The sequence below is a fragment of the Mauremys reevesii genome, linkage group 10 (assembly GCF_016161935.1).
Source record: "Mauremys reevesii isolate NIE-2019 linkage group 10, ASM1616193v1, whole genome shotgun sequence".
Taxonomy (NCBI): domain Eukaryota; kingdom Metazoa; phylum Chordata; order Testudines; family Geoemydidae; genus Mauremys; species Mauremys reevesii.
Window position 1 is genome coordinate 33542017 of NC_052632.1, and position 23174 is coordinate 33565190.

The 23174-nt window shown below is 47.2% G+C and overlaps 2 protein-coding genes across 2 annotated transcripts in view; one reads left to right on the plus strand and one right to left on the minus strand.

Annotated features, from left to right (window-relative positions):
* TBC1D2B (TBC1 domain family member 2B) overlaps positions 1 to 4353 on the minus strand; it is a 63039-nt gene extending 58686 nt beyond the window's left edge. Inside the window, exon 1 of the mRNA XM_039492053.1 lies at positions 3619 to 4353. Coding sequence (XP_039347987.1) covers positions 3619 to 3972 — 354 coding nt within the window. The 5' untranslated portion in view covers positions 3973 to 4353. The remainder of the gene's footprint in view (positions 1 to 3618) is intronic.
* SH2D7 (SH2 domain containing 7) overlaps positions 3169 to 23174 on the plus strand; it is a 46852-nt gene continuing 26846 nt past the window's right edge. The window contains exon 1 of the mRNA XM_039492056.1: positions 3169 to 3317. The gene's annotated coding sequence lies outside the window, so the exon portion shown is untranslated. The remainder of the gene's footprint in view (positions 3318 to 23174) is intronic.

Genomic DNA, 23174 nt, shown 5'->3' on the forward strand with positions numbered 1-23174 from the left:
TGAAGACTGTGACACTTTTCCTGAAATGTTTGTCAAATGGGAAAACAATCTCCTGAGAGTAATTGAGCTGATTATCTGCAACTCCCATTAAGTTACAAGTGCTGAGCAACTCTGAGGATTAGGTCATGAATGTTAAGAAAGCTAATCCGAAGCATTGTGAAGTAGTAATATGTTCTTCAATAATACAGTCATTTCAGAATGGGGTGTTGATGCTTATTTCTTATTTAAGCTTATAAATACCGAATAAAGACTGTACCATGAGATTTGGAAATTATGAACAAGAAGCAAATTGAGGAAAATGAAGCATATGACATAGGGGGAGGATGAAAGCTACACTTGACTCGACTTTCTTCCTCAGTAAGGTCCTCGTGCTTCTATGTGTAATTTTTTCTTAAATCAGCTAGGCTGTTATCCTGCATTAAAAATTCAGTAAGGGCCCAATCCAACTCTCATTGACTTCAACAAGGGATGGATCAGGCCACCAGTATTTTGAACATCAATTCCTCTTCATTTTTATTTCCGCAGAACTTGGCTGAAAGACACTTTAGTTCTTAAAATATTATTGTTCTGGTTGCTTTTGAGTAAAGAGATCAATTAAATCCTGGATCCAGAATTCTTTTTTTATTGTTTGTGTTATCATACTGTCAAGGAGCCACAGTCATGGACCAGGACCCCATCGTGCTAGGTGCTGTACAAACACAGAATAAAAACTTACGAGTGCAGTGAAACATACACTAATGACCACCTCCAGCAACTAAATCTTCACTTAACCAGTTCCTTTCAAAATGTCCCCAAGATTCTAGTATAAAAGTTTGCTTGATCTTTAAATAAGGACTACATATATTAGGCAATAGCTTTTTTGATGGTCAATCACATGGTTGCTTAAGACAAGCATCACAACCCCGTGAAAGGTAAAAATAGATGACAAGGATATCTGCTTTTATTTCTGGTACCTATACATCACCTCTGGCCTCATGATTGTGCTTGAGCAAATGTAGACTTCTAAGGCCCTACCCTCACATAACCCCTCTCTTTCCCAGAGGGTCTCGGGCAGGTGTAGGTAACATCAAAGAGGAGTCTGAGACCACAGGAACCAAGAAAAGCGTATGCAGGGAAACTTGAGTAGAGGAGCTGCATGTTGCTCACACTAGCATGACCAAGTCTAATATATATATTTACTTAATTTTATTATCTTTTCCTACAAAACATGTTGCTGCAATATAAAATGTGTCATGTAAAAACTGATATTAAATGAATAGGAATAATACTCAAAGACAAACACTTCCCCCAATAATGACCAAATATATTTAAAGTAAACCCTTGTTCTGTAGGCTGAACAGACCTATGCAAACGTCCTTCATCACGAGATGGAACAAAGGATGCATACATAAAATACAAGGTCATAAGATTAAGGTTCCAATCCTATGAAGGCCTGAGCGCCTGCTAACAGGAGTTGAGGCAGTTCACTAAAGCTGATCAGGAAATGATTCCCCCAAACCCTCCATCCTCTACCTCTTCCCCCTGAAAAAAGTGTTACACTTTTTTTGTTTTCATCACATATAGAAATATTTATCTTTTCTATGAAAACCTAAGATTTTTGATTAAGCCAGATTTTTTCCATGACATTTTCATTTAATTGAAAAGCCATTTTCTATGGGAATAGTGTTTTGACAAAAAAAATTTCAACCAGCTCTAGAGCTCAGTTCCCTTCACAGGATCAGACCAGGTTCCACAAACATTTTTCTTTCTCAGGGTGTTTGCTTCTGGGAGTAGTTTGGGACTATACTTTTGGCCTGTGTTTTGAAAGATGTTCTTTTCATTTCTTGAGAAAAGACAAAATTTATGGGTTATTTTCAGGTTCTGGATGTGTACGTTAAGATGCATTATGGTCAGGGGCGGCTCTATGAATTTGGCCGCCCCAAGCAGGGCGGCATGCCGCAGGGGGCGCGCTGCCGGTCCCGCGGCTCCGGGAGACCTGTTGCAGACGCGCCTGCGGAGGGTGTGCTGGGAGGGCGTCAGGCGGCTCCGGCGGACCTTCCGCAGTCATGCCTGCGGGAGGTCCACCCGAGCCACCTGCCGCCCTGCCGGCAAAATGCCGCCCCAAGCGCGCGCTTGGCGCGCTGGGGTCTGGAGCCGGCCCTGATTATGGGGTACTTTCCACATCAAAAAGTGAACACATATGAAGGAGAGCCTTTCATTTTCACAAACACATAAATAAAAAAATTATCAGCTAAAGAAGTCTTTTAGATTATTCGACAGGAGATCTTTGCCTGCAATCATACTGTATCACTACTTTAAAAATGAAATCCTGTTTAACAAAAACATGCTAAAAAGGAGCAAACAGTTTTTTAAACTCTCTCTACTCTGGGTAGGACACTTACACAAAGGAGTGGGCATGTTGCTCTGTACCTTACAGCTACCCATACTAATTCCCAGGTTTGGGCAAAAGGCCTACCAAGCAAACCCAAATGTTGGGCTTCTGAGTCACATTTGGACAGCAATAGTAAACCTAATCATACAATGAAGTGAACCTACTTAGAGAAAGTTGGAGATAGAACAATAAAGTTGAAAAAGAAGCTAGCTAGCCTCAGAGTAGGCTACTGGACAATGGTGGTTTGTTTGTTTATTTAATTTAAGCTTTAGGTACCATTATTAACTGCTTTATGCTTCAATAGAATAGTAAACTAAAGAATAAGGCCAGGTCTACACTTACAGCACTACTACTACGCTGAAAGGAGAGCTTCTCCCAACAGCATAATAATTAATCCACCTCCATGAAAGGCGGTAGCTGCTTGGGGCGTAGTTAATCTGCCTTCACGAGAGGCGGTAGCTATAGGGACCGGAGAAGCTCTCCCATTGACATAAGCCCAGTGTAGACAGTGCTATATGTCGGTACAGTTTTGTCTCTCAGGGGGGTGGATTTTTCACACCCCTGAGTGAGGCAGTTATACCAATGTAAGTTTATAGTGTAGACCTGGCCTAACAGAGCAGCATCTGACATTGGCAGTGCTTAACAGTAAAAGTGACTGAAAGGAAGCCAAGGAGGAACAGTAACATCTCATTTACAATCGCGGTTGCAGACTGTGGGGAAGGGGAACCTGCTGGCCTGGATCACACAGTCACATTTAGTGAGACTCTATGGGAAAGCCCCTTGTTTGCTACCTGGCACCTAGAGTGTCACAAGATTCCCTGCGTAAAAGATGGGCATCAAGTGGTATGTTATAGAGTGAGGAAGCCTCTAGCAGACATCAGCTATCGGGGTACTCAGCCTGGGGGAACACCCCCCGGGGCTTCGGATCAGCTACCAATGGGGAAAGGTGAGTGAGGAAAGGGGTCCCTGACTCAGCCCACTGGGGGCGATAACAGGGATTTAAGAAGGCCCGGGCCTCGGGTGCTATAGAGCTGGATCCTGGATGAGTCCCTGGCCCAGCCCCCCAGGGGATTCCGGGCACAGAGGCGGGGAGACTGGGGTCTCTGTGGGGGATGTGCGGGAGGAGGGACCCCTGCCCCAACCCCTCAGGAGTCGGAGGACATTCCCTGGCGCGGCTTAGGGGTCTCCGGGGGGGCCCAGCAGGCAGCCTGGGGCGCGGCCCGGGCCCGTTAGCGGCGTGGGGGTACCTTGAGCACGGTGACGGTGCCGCCGGGACTGTGCACCTCAAAGGCGGCGGCCTCGTCCCCGGTAGCGGCGGCGGCGGCCTCGGGATGGTGGTAGCTGAAGCAGGAGGCGGCGATATCCAGGTGGCCCAGCGGCAGCGCCTCCTGCGGGCCCTTGAAGTAGTAGAGGTAGCAGCGGCGGGGATCGAAGACGAACCAGCGGCTGCGGAAATTCCGCAGCGGGCCCTTGCCCGACAGTTTCTGCAGGTAACCGCACAGCTTGGGGGCGCCCGGCCCAGCCTGCTCCGCCGGGCTCAGCGGCACCGCGGCGTCCCCGCCGCCGCCCTCCTCCCCCTCGGCGGAGCCCGCCGCCGGCATCTCCCCTCGCCTCCCTGCCAGCACTGCCGCAGGCACACGGCCTCCCTCCGGCCGCTCCGCGGGGCAGCCCGGCCCGCCGCCTGACGGGACTTGTAGTCCCCGGGCGTCCCTCCGCCCTCTCGCTGACAGAGGAGGGTGAGCTACGGGCGCTGCCCGGGCATCTCCTGCCCGGCCCCACCCCTGGCCAGCCTGGCCCTGCAGCCGGGAATCTCCCCTGCTCCGGGCCTCGCTCCGCCCCCCTCAGCCGCTACTTGTGCAATCGTGGCTGCATGTTCGTGCACACACGTTATGGGTGTGCACACGGAGCTGGGCCCCTTCCATGGGGAAGTCCAGTTGGGCTCTACGCATGTCTTGTCGCTCCGGAGTACGCGGCGAGCGTGCCTTGCTAAGTCCTGCCTGTCAGATGTCCCTGGACATTTGACGTGATCCAGCTCAATTTTTGGTTGCATTTCCGGCAAGGAAAGTCTCCATAAGCAGACGGTACCCGAACCTTCTTGGGATAGTTCCTGACTGAGGTACTGCCAGTAATCAGACCCCTGAAATTGGCTTTGCCCTTAACGCAGCCAGCAGCCCTTCTGCAGGAAATCAGTATGAAATGGGCTGTAATTGATGGGGAAGATCACCTTCTTCCGTTTTTGGCTAGTATGCTCCATGTCTGCCCCTTTGAGGTATCCCCTCTTGGTGTATTGCTACCAGACTCACTATTATGACTACATTCAACTGTATTTTCCATCCCATAGCCTAACCTACAGATAAGATTAGATTAGAATCCCTCTCTGTCTTGTTTCAGAGTAGCAGCCGTGTTAGTCTGTATCCGCAAAAAAAAAACAGGAGTACTTGTGGCACCTTAAAGACTAACAAATTTATTTAAGCATGAGCTTTCGTGAGCTACAGCTCACTTCTTCTTCTGTCTTGTGGCATTGTGCTACTCATCTGTGAAATCTCTACATTAATTTCAGTTATCTCTGGTGTACTGGGTTAATTGAAAAACAATAATTATGTGTAACTGAAGCTCAAGATGTGCACATGCCAAAATGAAGTACATGCACAATCTTTTTATAATGCTGTATTTACTCAGTAATTTTTTGTTGCCCACTCATTGAACCACATAAAATTCGGCCCCAATTCTGCCTTGATTTGCACCCTGTGCAACCTCCCCGACTTCAGAAATTTGCCATGTATCTTTGAATCCGACATGCAGAAAAGCCACTTGGTCTATCTTCATCTCTATATCCCCAGATCAGTCTCAATTACCATAACTTGTCTAATGTTCTAATTTGTCTGATTTTTTTCATACAGTGCCAAGACTATGTCAGAATAGCCAGTGCTTCTGTCACTAGATCCCACTTTAAGAGTATGTCTACACTATGGCATTATTCCGATTTTACATAAACCAGTTTTGTAAAACAGATTGTATAAAGTCAAGTGCACGCGGCCACAAGCACATTAATTCGGCGGTATGCGTCCATGTACCGAGGCTAGCGTCGATTTCCAGAGCGTTGCACTGTGGGTAGCTATCCCGTAGCTATCCCATAGTTCCCCCAGTCTCCCCTGCCCATTGGAATTCTGGGTTGAAATCCCAATGCAAAAACAGTGTTGCGGGTGATTCTGGGTAAATGTCGTCACTCAGTCCTTCCTCCGGGAAAGCAATGGCAGACAATCATTTCGCGCCCTTTTTCCCTGGATTGCCCTGGCAGACGCCATAGCATGGCAGTCATGGAGCCCGTTTTGCCTTTTGTCACTGTCACCGTATGTGTACTGGATGCTGCTGACAGACACGGTACTGCACTGCTACACAGCAGCATTCATTTGCCTTTGCAAGATAGCAGAGATGGTTACCAGTCATATTGCACCATTTGCCATTGTAAATTGGCGATGAGATGACGGTTATCAGTCGTTCTGTACCGTCTGCTGCTATCATGGGTGGTCCTGGCTGGCCTTGCTGAGGTCTGCCGGGGGCGCATAGGCAAAAATGGGAATGACTCTGCGGGTCATTCCCTTCCTATGTTTTGTCTAAAAATAGAGTCAGTCCAGCCTAGAATATGGTGCAAGTGTACTAGAGAACCAAAGAGCACAGCCGCTCCGTGTCAGAGCCCAGAGATCCTGCAGAAATGAAGTGAGATAAAATGAGGGGGAGGAAGCCTCCAGCTGCTATGATAGTCCAGGCAGTACAGAATCTTTTCTTTACACATGAAAGGGCGGGGGCTGATGGAGCTCAGCCCCCAGATGCTATGATGAGGATGGTTACCAGCTGTTCTGTACCATCTGCTGGGAATGACCAGGAGTCATTCCTATTTTTACCCAGGCGCCCCCGGCCGACCTCATCGAGGCCAGCCAGGAGCACTCACAGGATGATGATGAGGACGGCTATCAGTCCTTCTGTACTGTACTGTCTGCCACCGGGGAGGGGAGAAGATGCTGCGGTTTAGTGCTGCAGCACCCTGTCTGCCAGCAGCATGCAGTAGACATAGGGTGACATTGAAAAAAGGCGAGAAATGATTTTTTCCCTTTTCCCTTTTCTTTCGGGGGGGGAGTGTGTAAATTGATGACATACACCCTGAAACACCCGGGAAAATGTTTTTGACCCTTCAGGCATTTGGAGCCCAGTCAAGAATGCAAATGCTTTCCGGAGACTGCGGGGACTGTGGGATAGCTGGAGTCCTCAGTACCCCCTCCCTCCCTCCATGAGCGTCCACTTGGCTTTCCATTATGCTTCTCACACAGCACTGGGCTGTGGCCTCTGTCTATCATAGCCAGGAGTTTTTTTCAAATGCTTTGTCATTTCATCTTCTGTAACGGAGCTCTGATAGAACAGATTTGTCTCCCCGTACAGTGATCAGATCCAGTATCTCTCGTACAGTCCATACTGGAGCTCTTTTTGGATTTGGGACTGCATCGCCACCCATGCTGATCAGAGCTACACGCTCGGCAAACAGGAAATGAAATTCAAAACTTTGCAGGGCTTTTCCTGTCTACCTGGCCAGTGCATCCGAGTTCAGATTGCTTTCCAGAGCGGTCACAGTGGTGCACTGTGGGATACCGCCTGGAGGCCAATACCCTCGAATTGCGGCCACACTAACCCTAATCCGACATGGCAATACCGATTTCAGCGCTACTCCTCTCGTCGGGGAGGAGTACAGAAACCGGTTTAAAGAGCCCTTTCTATCGATATAAAGGGCCTCATTGTGTGGATGGGTGCAGGGTTAAATCGGTTTAATGCTGCTAAATCCGGTTTAAACGTGTAGTGTAGACCAGGCCTAAGGCACAAATGAGAGACTAGAGCTTCTCTATTTCAAATCCCCTTGGTATAGCCAACATCATTAGTCCTCCCTTCTGAATGTTGTGTAGAAAACTGTGGGGTTAAACAGAAGCAAAATGTTTAGTCTCAGTTCTTGGGTTTCCAGCCTTCACTGGGTCATGCTGCATTTCATATGTAGCTGGGGAGTTATTTTCTCAAGTTTGATTTCTACAACTGAATTACCCATTTCCCTGTTAACAGAGCATAGCAAATTTCAGTATTGTTCATCAGCAGATGATACATTATGAGGGGATATTTTAATCCTAGAGGACAGATAATACTTAACTGGCATTGATGCATGTTCAAGCTATGTAGAGGTGGCTCAGCTAAAGGAGGCCACATCAGTGCAGTGCTTATCATGGCATATCTGTTAAAGCTTTACTGGATGTTGAGGCTTTGTTAATAGACATGGAGGGGAAAGAAGGCTGATTTAACTTAAAGGGCAAGTAAATGTCACTTCTATAATATAGGCTATTCAATAGTTCCTCTACCAAATAATCCCATAATGTGTACAAATTCAAAACCCTGCGACTGTCAACAATTGCCAGATCTTTCAAGGTCTGATCTTGCAAGGTACTGAGCAATCTCAACTTCCATTGACTTCATTGAGAGTTGAAGGTGTTAGTGTGCTAGCTGCTTTGCTGTCCCTTCTCGGGAGTCTCTGAGTGAACCTCCTTCCCCTACCCTCACAGGTGTCAGGCCTTGACCTCTTCTGGGATGGAATTCTGCAATTCATCCACTTTTAGACCAGGACTTCATTTACAGCCCCTTGCGTACCCACTGACTGATTCAGTGGGTCCACCTGGGTTGGACCCTGCCAGGGTTTCTCTGTCGGAGCCTGTGATGGGATACCTTTGCAGTGAGACTGAAACAGCTTCTTCAGACACAAAGCATGATTTTGCCATAAAGGTATACAGCACTTACAGAGATAGATTTAAAATAACTAATCTGCATTTCAAACATAGGTCAACATAGATATGGTGTTCCAGGACTTTGAGCGCCATAGCTATGCCAACCTAACCCTAGTGTAGACCCAATTAGGGCAACAGAAGAATGCTTCCGTCATCCTAGCTAGAATGGCTCAGGGAGGTAGAGTTCCTACAGTGCTGTAGTCTGTGACTATGGGGTTACAGCAGCAGCGCCGTAGTATAGACATGGTCAAAGATATATATGCATATTCCCTTACCTAAGCTTAACCTCGCTGTAGCCAAAACTCAAGCAGCTCTGGCCTACACTTCTTGCAGCCTTCTCCTTTTGTCTCTGTCAGACTGCCAGCCTTTTTACTGACATTCTGACCAGCCTCTCTGACCACTTCCCCTTCCTTTTCTGTCAAGGGCACCTTTTTAACTGGTCAGGGTCTCAGCTCTGGCAAAACAAATCCTGATAACTTTGCTGGCATCTAGAAATAGCATCTCCCAGTAATGGACTAATTGTTCTCTTTGCTGCTTTGAAGGTATGTACCTGCACCTGTCTTATCTGTCTCCTTGTTTTAGCTTTCCTGTGTGGTTCTTTACAGCCTCCTTTGATTTTGCTGTATGCATTTAGTCAGGCAGCCTACAAAATTGAAATCAAGTCACATGTAATATTCATAATACAGACATTTTCCCAGTTTGTCACAGAAGGCACTCAGCATCTTGCAGGATCAGGCCTTTCTTGTAAAGTGTCATTTACCAGACAACACATGACACTTTCTTCTTCCCAGTTTCCAGGAGAGATGTTGGCACTATTTAGAAGTCTCACATTGACCTGGCCTCATTCATTCAGATATGTTTAAATACCAAATAAATTGTCTCCAATATTTTCTTTAACTTATCACCTGACCAGCAGCGGGCCCATTCCTATGAAGCATTTAACACCCTGATCTTGCACCAGCAGCTGCTACTGGCATCAACAAAAATGTTGGGGTTCCAGCAACTCACAGAATCAGGCTCTATACTCTCAAGACTTTTGCTCTCAATACTTCTCTTTTTTCATACTTGCTGTATAGCTTCCTCCCTTACAACACTCTAATCAGGCTGTACTGCTTTTACAGTTAGTTTATTGAAACAGAAAGTTCCTCTTCTTAGGAAGATAAGTTCCTTATTTCATGCATATCCTTTTTCTACAAATGTAATCCAGATGTGAACTGATAAACGATAGCTGCATCTTTCAACATTATTACTGTTTGTAGTGAGTTTCTACTCACTTTACGTGCTTTTTCTTTTCCATCTTCAGCTCTAGAATGCAGAGTCCATATGGGTGACATTCAGTTGTTTGGCAGATGTTTAGAAAATGAATATAAATAGCAAATTAATCAGAGGGTGAAATTCCCCTCATATGCAGATGGCCAATACAAGGCCTGCAAAGATTTCCATATAGGGCAAAAGTGGGAGTTGATGGAGTGTAGACCTTATGCTGGTCTATCACAAAGGGGTAAATTTCACCTAAAAAGTGTGACATACACGATGAGGTTTCTATGGTTATATTGATGATCAGCTCATAAAGCCTGACAAAATATTTACTACTACTTGTTTTGGTAAGTTTGACCTTTTTTAAAATGAACCAGTAATTTTGTAGGCACATTATTGGTTCAGACATGTTCATTTACAAAACATATCAAATGAGAGAGCCATTTTTACTCTGAATAATGAGAACCCTTCAACTACTTATTTCATAACATTGAGTGTTTCTCACCATGTTAAAAGCGACAAAGAGTCCTGTGGCACCGTATAGACTAACAGATGTTTTGGAGCAGAAGCTTTCGTGGGTGAATACTCACTTCATCAGCTCACAACAACTTCTGCTCCAAAACGTCTGTTAGTCTATAAGGTGCCACAGGACTCTTTGTCAGTTTTTACAGATCCAGACTAACACAGCTACCCCTCTGATACTTTCACCATGTTGTGAATACAGGTATTCTCAGTGCTTGAAGTTCTCATTTCAATGTAACAGAAACAATAAGGAAATCAGTATCTAGGGCATGTTATTTAATACAAACGTATCAAGAGTACAATCAGTGCAGATCCTTTGGCTCAGACTTGTGTTTACACAAGTGTAGAAAATTGGTAAATTCTGAGCAGCACAACATCAGTACTTTGCCTTTGGTTAAACACTTACTGCTTTTGGTTTACAGAGCAGGAGAGCCACACCTAACAAAAACAAAGATTGGGCCTGAGCTGCAAAATTCAGATCCAGTTTTGGGGGCCCCTCAGAAAAAATATCTTGCAGAGACTGAATCACAAGTATAGTCTGTTACTGTCAAAGACAATCATTTTCTCTGTTGCAAGAACCTCTGCAGGGTTCTAATGTGAAGAACTTTGACATAGCCCTGTATTGTTTGTATTGTGGGATGGATGTGCCTGACCCACTGCACTTTAGGTTCTTGAGAGGGAGGGCACAATGCTGTGGAAGGCAGGAGGCAGAGGTGACCTAAGCCACTTTTACAACAGGAGCCAAACAGGTAGAAAGTTGCTCAAACCTAGACCTGGTCTACACTGGGAGGGAGGGGGAATCGATCTAAGTTATGCAACTTCAGCTACGTGAACAACGTAGCTGAAGTAGACATACTTAGATTGATTTACTGTGGTGTCTTCACCGTGATGAGTCAACTGCTGCCGCTCCCCCGTCGACTCCGCCTGCGCCTCTCGTGGCAGTGGAGTACAGGAGTCGACAGGAGAGTGCTCGGGGATCACTAGCATCTATTAGTTAGACTAGACACGATAAATCGACCCTCGCTGGATCAATCGTTGCCTGCCAACCCGGCGGGTAGTGTAGACATACCCTTAGGCTTGCTAGATGTTTGCAGTGTTGTTGTAGCCGTGTTGATTCCAAGATATCAGAGAGACATGGTGGGAGAGATAATCTGTTTTATTGGGCTAGCTTCTGCTGGTGAAAGAGACAAACTTTTGAGCTTACACAGCTCTTTGTAAGCTTGAAAGCTTGTCTCTTTCCCGACCAGAAGTTGGTCCCAATAATATTACCTCAACCCACCTTGATTAGCTAGATTGTCTCCTAGAGACCATTCAGCTGGCAAGGGATCAGAGGAGCACATCTGCTCCATATACTCCCTCACCTTTAGGGCAGCTTGAAGGTCATTTGAAAGTCCCTTATGAATATCAAATGTATCCAGTTTGCAAAGCAAATCCCTCCTTATGTATGAGCTAATCACCCAAAATATTAAATGGTACGTACTATAGTTGAATTGGCTGGAAGTGGTCAGGAGACTTGATCAGTATTAACATACCATAAGGTGTTACAATATTTTACTTTGTAGCAGTGGTTCTCAACCTGTGGTCTGTGAACCCTTGGGGGTTTGCAGACTGTCTAAGGGATCTGCGAAAGGTTGTCATTACCATAGAACAGTGGTTTTCATCCTGTGTTTGCATACCACTGGAGGTCTGCAGACTATGTCTACGATTTCCAAAGCGGTCTGCACCTCCATTTGAAATTTGTTAAGGGTCTGAAAATGAAAAAAGGTTGAAAACCACTGCTCTATAGAAACACTAGGTGGCGCTCCTCTGCTGTTCCACATTCTCTATTGCAAGTCTTGTTCTCTTTCTCAAAATGGAAAAAAAAATATCCTGAATAGACCTGCAGATTAAAGGAAGAAAAATATATATTTACAGCTCTAAATCAGCTGGCTTTTGTACTAAGAGCAATTAAGGCATAACACTATTTCAGCAGGAAAGATGTCATTTAGCTTTATTAGCTCAGCCTCAGAGATTAAAAAAATGCCAAATATATTGTAAAGGGAAAGTTGTAAAATGTATCTTTTTGTTGTGGTAGAAGAGCATCTCTTGACCAGGAAAACTGCTTTTTGCTTGTTGTACGACAGTGAAGGGGACGGAATCAAAGGAGAAAGGTAGCATAGTGGTCTAGTTGTGTTTATGAGCTGAATCTGACATCACAGGTGGTAGAGATAGTAAGGATTTCAGAGAGAAAAAACAGATTTTTTTTAAATTATCTAAACTGGGGGGTGTCTAAGACAGGGAAATAATCTACTCATTAAGTTGATGGATTCTTATGTTCCTTTGTAATGAGAATTTTTTTCCATTGTGTAATCTACTTTGATTTCAGATGTAGCATCTGAGAAAGTGGGCAGATGACTATGTCTACGAGAAAGACCAAATGGAAAATGAGAAAGGAAGAGACATGGACACAAACCAACATTTCTGCATATGTCTTTGTGCAATTTTTTATATGCTTCATTGGTGGGAACCAGAAAAGATCCCAAAAGTTTCACTGTCTGCCATCTATGAAGCACTGGTTTATAGATGGAGAAATAAGGTTTTGTTTTTTTAAATTGTACACTCCTTGATTAGAGACAATGGTGTGAAATAAACACAAACAACTTCTCTTTGTACTCCCTATGGCCTTGACCTTACAGTCAGATCAATATAAGTAGATCCTTGTAGAGCCCCACTGACTACAACAGGTTTCTGCACAGGTGCAAGGAACTGCCTGGATCTGATTGCAAGGTGGGGACCTATATCTGCAAAATCCATGTCCTGCTGGATGCATAGATCTCTACAATTCTTCTTGAATATTCATACCAGTAAATGTTTTTAAAACTATCCAGACAGAAGGGGATGAAAAGTAAGTAAGAGGGCTACCAATTTAGCAATGATGAATTTTCAAAGTGTTAATCATGGCTTTGGTTAAGTGCTGAAAACTTGGAACACTTAAATGAACCTCTTTGGTCTACATTGTTTTGGGGGGATAGATTAGAAGTATTATATCTTCTTGTGAACAAGGGGGAACCAAAATGGCTTTTGTTCAGAATAGTCTCTTGTAGTACACATTGCCACTTCTGATCCAGGTTAAAATTGAGATGTATAGAAACATGGAAATTAAAACAGAAAAGTTTACTAGTTTTTTTTTCAGATGCCAGAGGTTTAGTTCAGTGCTTCTCAATTGTTAGCCAAAGTTTGCCTCAAACCTCCCCTATAGTTTTCTCCAGGCAAAATTCTGCTGTCCTCTCCACACAGCAGATATCCTTTTTGAAGAGAGGAGAAATTATCTTGTAGGTAAAGATCTGAGAGTCAGGTTATCTGGGTTCTGTGCGTGCCACTGGCTCACTGTGACCTTGCAAAGGTCATTGATCATCTTTTTGTTTCCTTGTGTGAAGTGGGGATAATGCTTCCTCATCTTGAGGTCTTTAGAGAGAATTGTAAAATATTTATTACATCCTGCTGTACCTGTATGTACAGAACTGAGTGTCCCATATATGCAGGGAAGGCTGGGAACTGCTTTGCAGATCGGAAAGCAGAATTTTACAAGTAGTCCATTGACATAATATGAATAATGCAAGCAGGACTTGGTACCAAATGTAAAAGAGCAAGAGGCTGAGGCAAATTCTGTTGCCATAAAACCTGCAATGATTGTATTGGAAATAGGGCCAGTGGCAACACTGTACGCCATCTACACTGATGGAATAATCAAGTTTAAAAGCCGAATTTAAGCATGGTATTTACTTGCTTGTGGCCGAAGGGAGCCAGATGCAAGTAAAGACACAAGCCCTGATGCACTACTGCACTACTCCAGTTTTACACTTGGTTTCAAAAGAGTAAACACACAGGTCTACAGTCCTTGCGCCAAAGAACTGACAATAAGGGGCCAGTCCTGAAAACACAAGAATAACTCTAACCATGTGAGCAGTCAGATTAAGTAAAATGGGGCTAAATATTGTAATCTTTGGCATTAATTCTGGGATGAATTGGGCTGATCACAGGTGCTGACTTTTGTTTTTGTTAGTGGGTGCTCCTCCCCTCCCCCCAGGCGAGCAGCAGGTGGGGCCTTGGGGGGAAGAGGTCAAGTGGGGGTGGGACCTCAGGGGGACAAGGCACTGAAGCCCATAAAAGATTAATCTGATCTTGCAGGTACTGAGCACCCCTGGTTTTTTTGCGGGTGGGTGCTTGAGCCCCAGAGCACCCATTGAGTCAGTGCCTATGGGACTGATGCTATGTACCATCAGCTCTTTCTCCTGTTAATCTGCAGCAACTACAGATGGGCTGTAATGAAGCAAGGAAACAATTCCATCTACTCTCTGCAGCTTTTTCACTCTTTCCTAGCCTGCTACCTTCCGAGCTACACTCTACAGAAGGGTTTCTCAAACTGGGGGTTGGGACCCCTCAGGGGTTATTACATGGGGGGTCGTGAGCTGTCAACCTCTGCCCCAAATCCTGCTTTGCCTCCAGCATTCATAATGGTGTTAAATATATTAAAAAGTGTTTTTAATTGATGGGGGGTGGGGTCCCACTCAGAGGCTTGCTGTGTGAAAAGGGTCACCAGTAAAAAAAAGTTTGAGTGCCTCTGCTCTACAGGCCAGTTACCTATGAACTGGGTTCTTTCTCCTGATCTAGAGACTCCTGCAGGAATTGAGCAAGCTATCACCTGATCCCTAGTCTGATAGCATCAGCTAGGAGGCAGGTGATTAGTCACAGGTGGGAGCTAAACCCAACTTCCTGAAAGGGCTACCTTACCCTGTGACAGAATCCTTGAATTTTGCATTGTCTTTGGTTTCAGAGTGTGTTTTATGACATCAGCTCTATCCTAATATATTTGCATTCTTCCTATTAGGAAATAATAAAACGACCTTTTCTTATGTAGTAGCTGATGTGATGATTTACATAACATGCCTGTGATGGCAGAGCCAGTGGAGGGTGTCCTTTAGTTTACCAAATAAAGCTCTATAGCCAGAAAATCTACAGAGTTTGTCTAAAATAACTACTTGCATTTACATAGGACCTTTTACCCAGGCTCCTCAAAATGCTTTATGCAGTGCCCCTGTGAGATATTATCCTAATTTTACACAATGAGTAACTGACACACAGAAAGGCTAGGTTAACTGATGTGCCCAGGGGCACACACCAAGTTATCATTAGAGTCCAAAATAGAACTCCAGGATCCTGACTCCCTGACCTGTGTTCCAATAGCCCAGATCTTGAGTGGTGTCTGAGGAACATGGAGGGCAGCTCAAGAGAGGAAATTCTGAAGGCCCCAATCCTGGGGCCAGTCCAGCCACTGGCTTAAGTTAGAGGCTGCTATGATTTATGCAGGTTGTCCAAGGACCCAAGGGGGTCACTCCTACAGTCAAGGATGATTAGGGCCTAAGGGAGCTCCAGCAACACCTATGCCATTGCCAGAAGAGTGGTGGTGTTGAAACTACCAAGGTATTGCCACAATATTTCACAATTCCCCTCCATTGAGGGAATTAACTAATGGTCAGGTAAGAAGACTCGTGGTGGTGCAAAGCTGCCATAAGATAGGATAGTATGGGAGACAGCATGGCTAAAACTACCTTCACATCCTGCATTCTGTTACTGTTGAGAACACCACCATGTTCCCTGACTCTCAGGCTTGTAATATGGAAGTCAAAGATCCATTCCTTCCACTTCCTCCTGACAGCTAGAATTCTCATCTATGCCCTAATCATCTTCTCTCTCGATTACTGCAGCCTCCTCTTGCCTCACACATCCTCTATACCTGCATGAACCCCTCCACCCAGCATGCAGCCACAATGCCTTCCAGCTTGTCATTCTGACAACATCCCTCCCCTTACTTAATTCTGCATAGACTCCCCATTCCATGTTACACCACATGGAAGTTTTTTCCCCCCTTACTCAGGGGTGAAAGTAAAATACAGCTCTTACCAGTACGTGTCCCACTCTGCCCATCCCTGGAAGCGGTGGGGCCAGGGTGGAAGTAAGTTACATTTCTTACCCATACAGTCCAAACACAAGCAACCCACCTCTCCTACGTACTTCATGGATCCCTCCCATCAGGGGCGACTCTAGACATTTTGCCGCCCCAAGCAGGGCGGCATGCCACGGGGGGCACTCTGCCAGTTGCCGGGAGGGTGGCAGGCGGCTCTGGTGGACCTCCCGCAGGCGTGCCTGCGGAGGGTCCACTGGTCCCGCGGCTTTGGTGCACCACCGGAGCACCGCCTGCGGGAGGTCCACCGGAGCTGCCTGCCGCCCTCCCGGCGACCGGCAGAGCGCCCCCCGTGGCATGCCGCCCCAAGCACGTGCTTGGCGTGTTGGGGCCTGGAGCTGCCCCTGCCTCCCATTGCATGACCTAGATATAGAAAATAAAGCTACTATTACTATGACCAATACTGTCTGTAATAAAACTTTACTATTGGAATAAGCCTGAAAAACTGAAAACTCAAGTGTCAAATTTTCCTCCTTGTCCTCGCTCCTCCTGCCAGGCTGCCCGACGTGGCTAGGCTCCCCGTTCCCCCAACCCCCACACTCAGCAGGGGCTGCAGGGGCTCCCCTCTAGCTTGCAGCAGGGAGCAGGGGGACTGGCTGAGGGAGAAGCTCCCCAGGTAGCCTGCTGCCTGCATAAGACGAGTTTAAACTTAGCTGTTCACTCCACGGTCTGAACCACAGGATTTGGGGCTATTTCTGACATCCTTGTTAATTTCACTCACCGTTGTTGGAGGGGGGCAGGGTGTGCACATGACCAAAGCCAGGCAGTTCTTTTCTGCCCCCGGATGAGGCGATCTTCAATAATATAATACACAAAAAATACAATCAAAATCAGGAACCATTTCCAAGTTCATTTACTTAATCAATTAGTTTAAATATTTGCTACATAGCTACTCAATCTCAATACTGCTGCCTGCTGACATTTCCTGGAAGTGGGATATGTGCATAAAGCCAACTATCCACCTCTCCCCTGTATCCAATGCTCTCTCTGTACTCCCAGCCCTCCTGGCTGTTTATTAGGGAATACATTGTTTGCATTGGGGGGTTATTCCCCTTAACAAGTGTGGGAAGTTGTCTGGGTCTGGTAAGTCAAGACAACACGGTATCTCTTTTATTAAGATCTCACTCTTTAAAAGCGTTCATTGAAAAGACAATTTCCCTTGAGAGAATTATACTGTTTCAGGACTAACAAATAACATGAGGTATGGGTTTTTGGAGGTAGAGGGATGGAGGTGAGGAGGATGGTAAGAGTAGAACTTTTCTGAAATGAGGATGAGTCAGAGATGATAATGATGACTAACGTGATCTGCTCACTGACAGTACAGCTGGGCCGCCCGGGGGGTGGGCGCAAGTGGGGCAATTTGCCCCAGGCCCCGGGTCCGGCAGGGGCCCCCACGAGAGTTTGTTGGGGCCCCTGGAGCGGGGTCCTTCACTCACTCCAGGGACTCTGGAGCTTCTTCCTCTCCCAGTCTTTGCTGGCATGGGGTCCTTCTGCTCCGGGGTGGAAGGACCCCGCCTGCCGCCGAATTACCACCGAAGTGGGACCTGCCGCTGAAGTGCAGCCGGGTCTTCGGCGGTAATTCGGCGGCGGGGGAGTCCTTCCACTCTGGGACCCGCCGCAGAAGTACCCCGAAGACCCGGCTGCACTTCGGCGGTGGGTCCTGCTTCTGCGGTAATTCGGCGGCGGGGGGCCCCCTCCGCAGGTCTTCGGGGCACTTCGGCGGCGGGTCCCGGAGTGGAAGGACCCTCCGCTGCCGAATTACCGCTGAAGCGGGGGCCCCCTGCCACCGAAGACCCCAGGCCCCCGGAATCCTCTGGGCGGCCCTGCAGTACAGTATACTGGGTCAATCCTTATTCAGACAAAACTCCCACTGAAATCAATGAGAATTTTATGCATGGAGGGACCAGAGGATGCAGAATTTGGCCTACTGCTGCTCAGCTCATGGTTCAAAAAATCTCTTCTGAATAATAAACTGTAATAGTGGGAATCAGATTTGATTAGAAACAGGGCCGGCTCCCAACCAGCGGGAAAAAAAAAAGCCGCTTCATTCTTCGGCGGCATTTCGGCGGCAAGTCCTGCCCTCCGAGAGGGATCGAGGTGCCGCCCCTTTCCATTGGCCACCCCAGACACCTGCTTGCTGCGCTGGTGCCTGGAGCCAGCCCTGATTAGAAATACACTGAAGGGAGAACATCTCTCAGATTCTAGTATCTTACTGTATGCAACTCAAGTCTTTCTTCCAAAACTTGTAAGAAATATTGTTTTGTTTACCTGGGAAAAATCCATTCAACAAAAAGCATTTCTTCATAATGGAAAAATAATGTACAGACAAGTATCAGAGGGGTAGCCGTGTTAGTCTGGATCTGTAAAAGCAGCAAAGAGTCCTGTGGCACTTTCTAGACTAACAGACGTATTGGAGCATGAGCTTTCGTGGGTGAATACATGACATGCATCTGACAAAGTGGGTATTCACCCAGGAAAGCTCATGCTCCAATATGTCTGTTAGTCTATAAGGTGCCACAGGACTCTTTGCTGAATGTACAGACAGGCATTTATTAGCTCTGCAGCCAGTATCACACAACAACGAACTGGCAGTCACCTAAGAGCTGTGAATCACAGGAAAGCATTACCACTGCTCAACATGAGCTCTTCACCCACATTCTAGAAATTAGCTCAGCATCAATGTTTATACACCACAACAAAGACGGACTCACTAAAGCATTAGGATACAAACAATAGCATTGATTTTGTGATATGCAATGAGAAAACACAAGGAAATGGCAAGTGAAGGCTGATGCTTTGTGGTTATCACATCCTGTTTTGCCCAATTATTGCAACCCTTATAAGATGGAATAACAGTGGGCCATATCCTGCAATCATTGTTCATCCTTAGGCCAAACTCCCACTGAAGTAAAGGTACAATGAATGATCAGTACAGTTATTAAAGCTGATCTGCAAAGAAAATAAACATAGGTATTTGCCCTTTTTGTTTCTTTGTGGTGAATAAAGGTCTGAAGGTTTTTGTTTGTTTTTGTTTTAATTCTGCTTATTTTTACATTAACAATATCATGGCTTGATTTGTTTTAATTCCGCTAGAAAATTCCTTGGAAGACAAAAGAGCTGGAGTAAGGTTTTTTCCAACCCTCAGAAGCAGTACCATCTGGCACAGAGTATCCATATAGGACCTGCACACCCACAGTGAAATGATCAACAACAGAGAAGTACTGGCAAGAAGAGGCCTTATCCTCTGTGGCCTTGCACTTTCTTGTAATCATTTACTCCAGTGCAAAATGCTACCAAATTAGAATGGAGAATCAGGTTAAAGTTTTCAGAATTAACAGCTGGAAAAATCAAGTTGCTGGTGTTGGAAGCATAGCGGCTCCCTGGAAGGAGAATTTGGAAGAGTGGGGGAGACTGCTTCACTCTGGACTTGTGCCCGCAACTCTACGCAACGACTGGAAAGGTGTATTGGCAGCCACTGGACGTGGTGCGAGGAACACCAGGAGGTGGGAGTCCTGGTGCCACGGGTGAAGAATACAGATCACACTATCATCACTCCGAGAGCTAGAACCATGCTGGAGAGGACGCTGAAGGATGCCATCCGCTACCAATACATGGAAAACCTGAAATGGAAACCGGACCAGGGCAAGGCATTTGAGGTAATGTGCAAGTGGGATGCCAGCAACCACTTCTTCCCTGGGGGCAGCTTCACCCAATTTGCCGACGGGCTTTTCATCCACAGGGCCTGACTCAGCTGCGTCCCGCTGAACAGAACCATCTCCCACGGGAATTGGGACAAGTGATGCAGGGAGTGGGGCTATGCCTGTGTAGCTGCAAGCCCCATTCCAGAGCCTGGCAGTTGTGACACAATGCCATCCAAGATCGCCTGGCCAGAGCCATCCCGCCACCCATGGGGGAAGGTTGCCATGAACTCTGCCATCCCCGGAACTGACAGCCAACTGTGACTGGACATCATCACCACCAACCAGCATGGGGGGCCTGCTCTCCTGCTTGGAGCTGCTGGCCTTCTCTTCCCTCCCCTCTCCTGCGCCTCCGGCCCCAGCCCCCGCCACCGCAGGTCTCCCTCTGCCTCCTCCCGCCCTGGCCGTCCCAGCCCGCCCCCGCTGCCTCCCCTCCTGCCTCCCCCCGCCCCCGTTGCCCTCCCTGCCTGCGTCCCAGCGCGACCCTCCGCTGCCTGCTGCCTGGCTCCCTCCTGCTGCCCTGCCTGCTCGCCGCTGCTTGCTGCTGCCTGCCTGCCAGCCAGTGCGCCCAAGGCAGGGCAAGGCTGGTCTGGAGGCCCTGAGCCCCCCTCCAACCCCCCAGCCCAGCCCCAGCCCCCCTCCCCCCCCCCCAACCCTCCCTCCTCAGCCCCAGCCTGAGCCCCCCCCACCCCCCCCATCCCCCCTGCACCCCCCCCCCAGCCCAGCCCCCCAGCCCCCCCCCCCCCCCCTCCCCCAGCCCAGCCCAGCCCCAGAGCCCTCCCCCCCCCCCCCCCCCCCCCTCCCTGCCCCAGCCCCCCCCGCCATGAATCATCCAACCCCCATCCACAGCACCCAACACCCTCCCCCCCCCCCCCCCCCCCTCCCCCCCTCACCCCATTCCTATCATCCCCCCCCTCCCAGCCCCTATCCCTCCTCCTCCCCCTCCTCCCCTCCCCCTCTCCCCCCTCCCCCACCCACCCCCCACCCCCCCCCCCCCCCTCACCCCCCCCCCCCACCTCCCCTCCTCCTGCACACCCACCCCTGCCCCCAGCCCCTGCCCCAGCCCAGCACCTGCACTGCACCCCCCAGCCCCCCATCCCAGGATCTGACCTCCAGCCCCCCCCCCCCCCCCCTCCCAGGTTGGGGGGGTGGGGGGGGGGGGGGGGGAGTTGGGGGCGGGTTCTGGGCCCCACCAAAATTTTTACAAACTTGCCACCCATGCCAACCAGGACCAGAAGAAGATCATCATAGTGGACGTCACGGTGCCCTTCAAGAACAGGACCTGTACCTTTCACAGTGCCCGAGCTCAAAAGGTGGAGAAATACACCTCTCTGGCTGAAACCTTGAGAGCTAAGGGTTACCAGGTTCAGACTCGCTGATCGTGTATGGGACCCCAGTAATGAGCGAGTGCTGAGAGAATGCAGAACCAGTCAACGCTACGCTTGGCTGATGCAGCAACTCATGGTGTCGGATGCCATCAGGCGGTCGAGGTACATCTACATAGAACACATCACTGGACATCAGCAATACCAGGAGTGATGAGTTGGAGTGCCGATGAGAAGCACAGTCAGGAAAGTAACTGAAATACTTTCCTCATGGATTGTATTTTCTAAATGGACAACCTACTTAATTATCAGTTACTGAGGGACAGCCTCCACTCATTCATATATTTTTGCTTTCCACAACCAAATCTCTGTACAACTTTTCATGGGTGATGTACCTGAGTATTAGGATTCTAATATCTAAACTGTATTGCTAAATCTATTCACCTAAATTTGGGTTATTGCGGATTATGTACTATATGTATCATGTGGCTTTTAAAAACAAACTTTGTATTTGTGGATAATCTAAATACTATACCCAGATGTTCAGACACTCTTTTCTCAACCTATGTATTATATAATTTTTAATGTTAGCTTTAATAAAATTTGTAAAGCACTAGGTCAATGTAAGAATTCTTCTGTCGACCTAGCTACCGCACCTTGGGGAGGTGGATTACCTGTTTCAACAGGAGAATCCCTCCTGTCAGCGTAGGTAATGTCTTCACTGAAGTGCTACAGTGGCACAGCTGTAGCATTTTAAGAGTAAACAAAGCCTAAAAGAGTCTGCCTAGAAATTAGCACAATGTGAAGGTTCGATGTGGAATTGTGACCAGGTATGGGTATGTAAGAGAACACCCAGAAACTGAGAAGAAACAGAGAGGCAGGCAGAGGCAAAAAGGAAGAAAGCCAAGCAGTAGGTTGTGAGCATAGTGGAAAAAGCTAGAGAGTGCTTTTGGGTCTGTTGGCTAAAGAGGCTTGGGGGCTGTAAGCCAAGAAACTGCTCCTTTTGTTCTTGGTTCCATCTGCATTCAGACGCAGAACTTTGTAAATAAATAAAACTGCATCAAAGAACCACCTGACTATCACCAATTTCTACTCCCATCTGGAACATCCCAGAGCCCTGAAATTTGAGCAGCCACTCTAGTCGAAAAGGGGCAACAAAACACGGTGATACATTGGTGTGATTATATATACTCTGTGAGATCAAGTTATTATTGTTATTATTACTCAGCCAATCACTATTTAAAGATTAGAAAATGTTACCTCATTTATCAGCATTCCAAATCAAGAGTTGTGAAAAACAGACAGCAAGAATTTACAGTGCTTTAGAAAGCAACCTGTTTGCACTGGAGAACTGTGCTCTTCTCTCTACTGTTTCTCTCACAGAGAAATCTCTGCTGATTGAATGAGAATACTGCCTAAAAATCTGAAGTAAAGCAATGATTGCTTAGATTATGTAACCATATGAAAGAAACAGAAACACAACAGAGGTCTAAACATGCTTCTGCTGAAAGCAGTGGCATTAGAACCAGGGTGAGGTTTTCACACACGCACCCTTTGTGTAAGAGAACCCTGATATCTGTAGATCCAGCCATGGGGGAATTGCTCTGGTGAAGATACTGCAGAAAACAGCCAAGGGCTGTCCTCAGAGAACCACTTTGCAAGCTCTCACATAGAGGGAGTGAGTCTGGGAGCAAGAGAGATGTGCCTGGAGCAGGACTGCAGCATGGAGTACTATGGTTTTCTGGGCAGTGTTTTGACCCATAGGACAGCTCCAGGGAGGCTCCTGCAACTGCAACTATGATAAGCCCCTTTGATGGTTTACAGTCAGGGCTGCTCTGGCCCCCAGATCGCCCAGGTTTGCCGGGGGTGCAAAGGCAGGCAAGTAAAACCACCTCATCCACTCTTCCTGATGGGGTGTGAATTCTTTGCTGCATCTCTGAAAACCCCAGCACAGATTCTCATCCCCAATAGTTTCATTAGGTATAAGATTGGGCCCTGCTCCCGAGAACTTTTAGTTGGAATCACAGGAGATTATGGGCCTGATTCACTACTGCCCTGCCCCTAATATAGTCATTTGTACCTGTGCAGAATAGGTGTAAATGTGCTCCCCAATTGCACTTGTAGCGTTTCACACCCACTTTGCACAGATATTAATGACTGCACAGTGCAGGGCAGTGCAGAATCAGACCC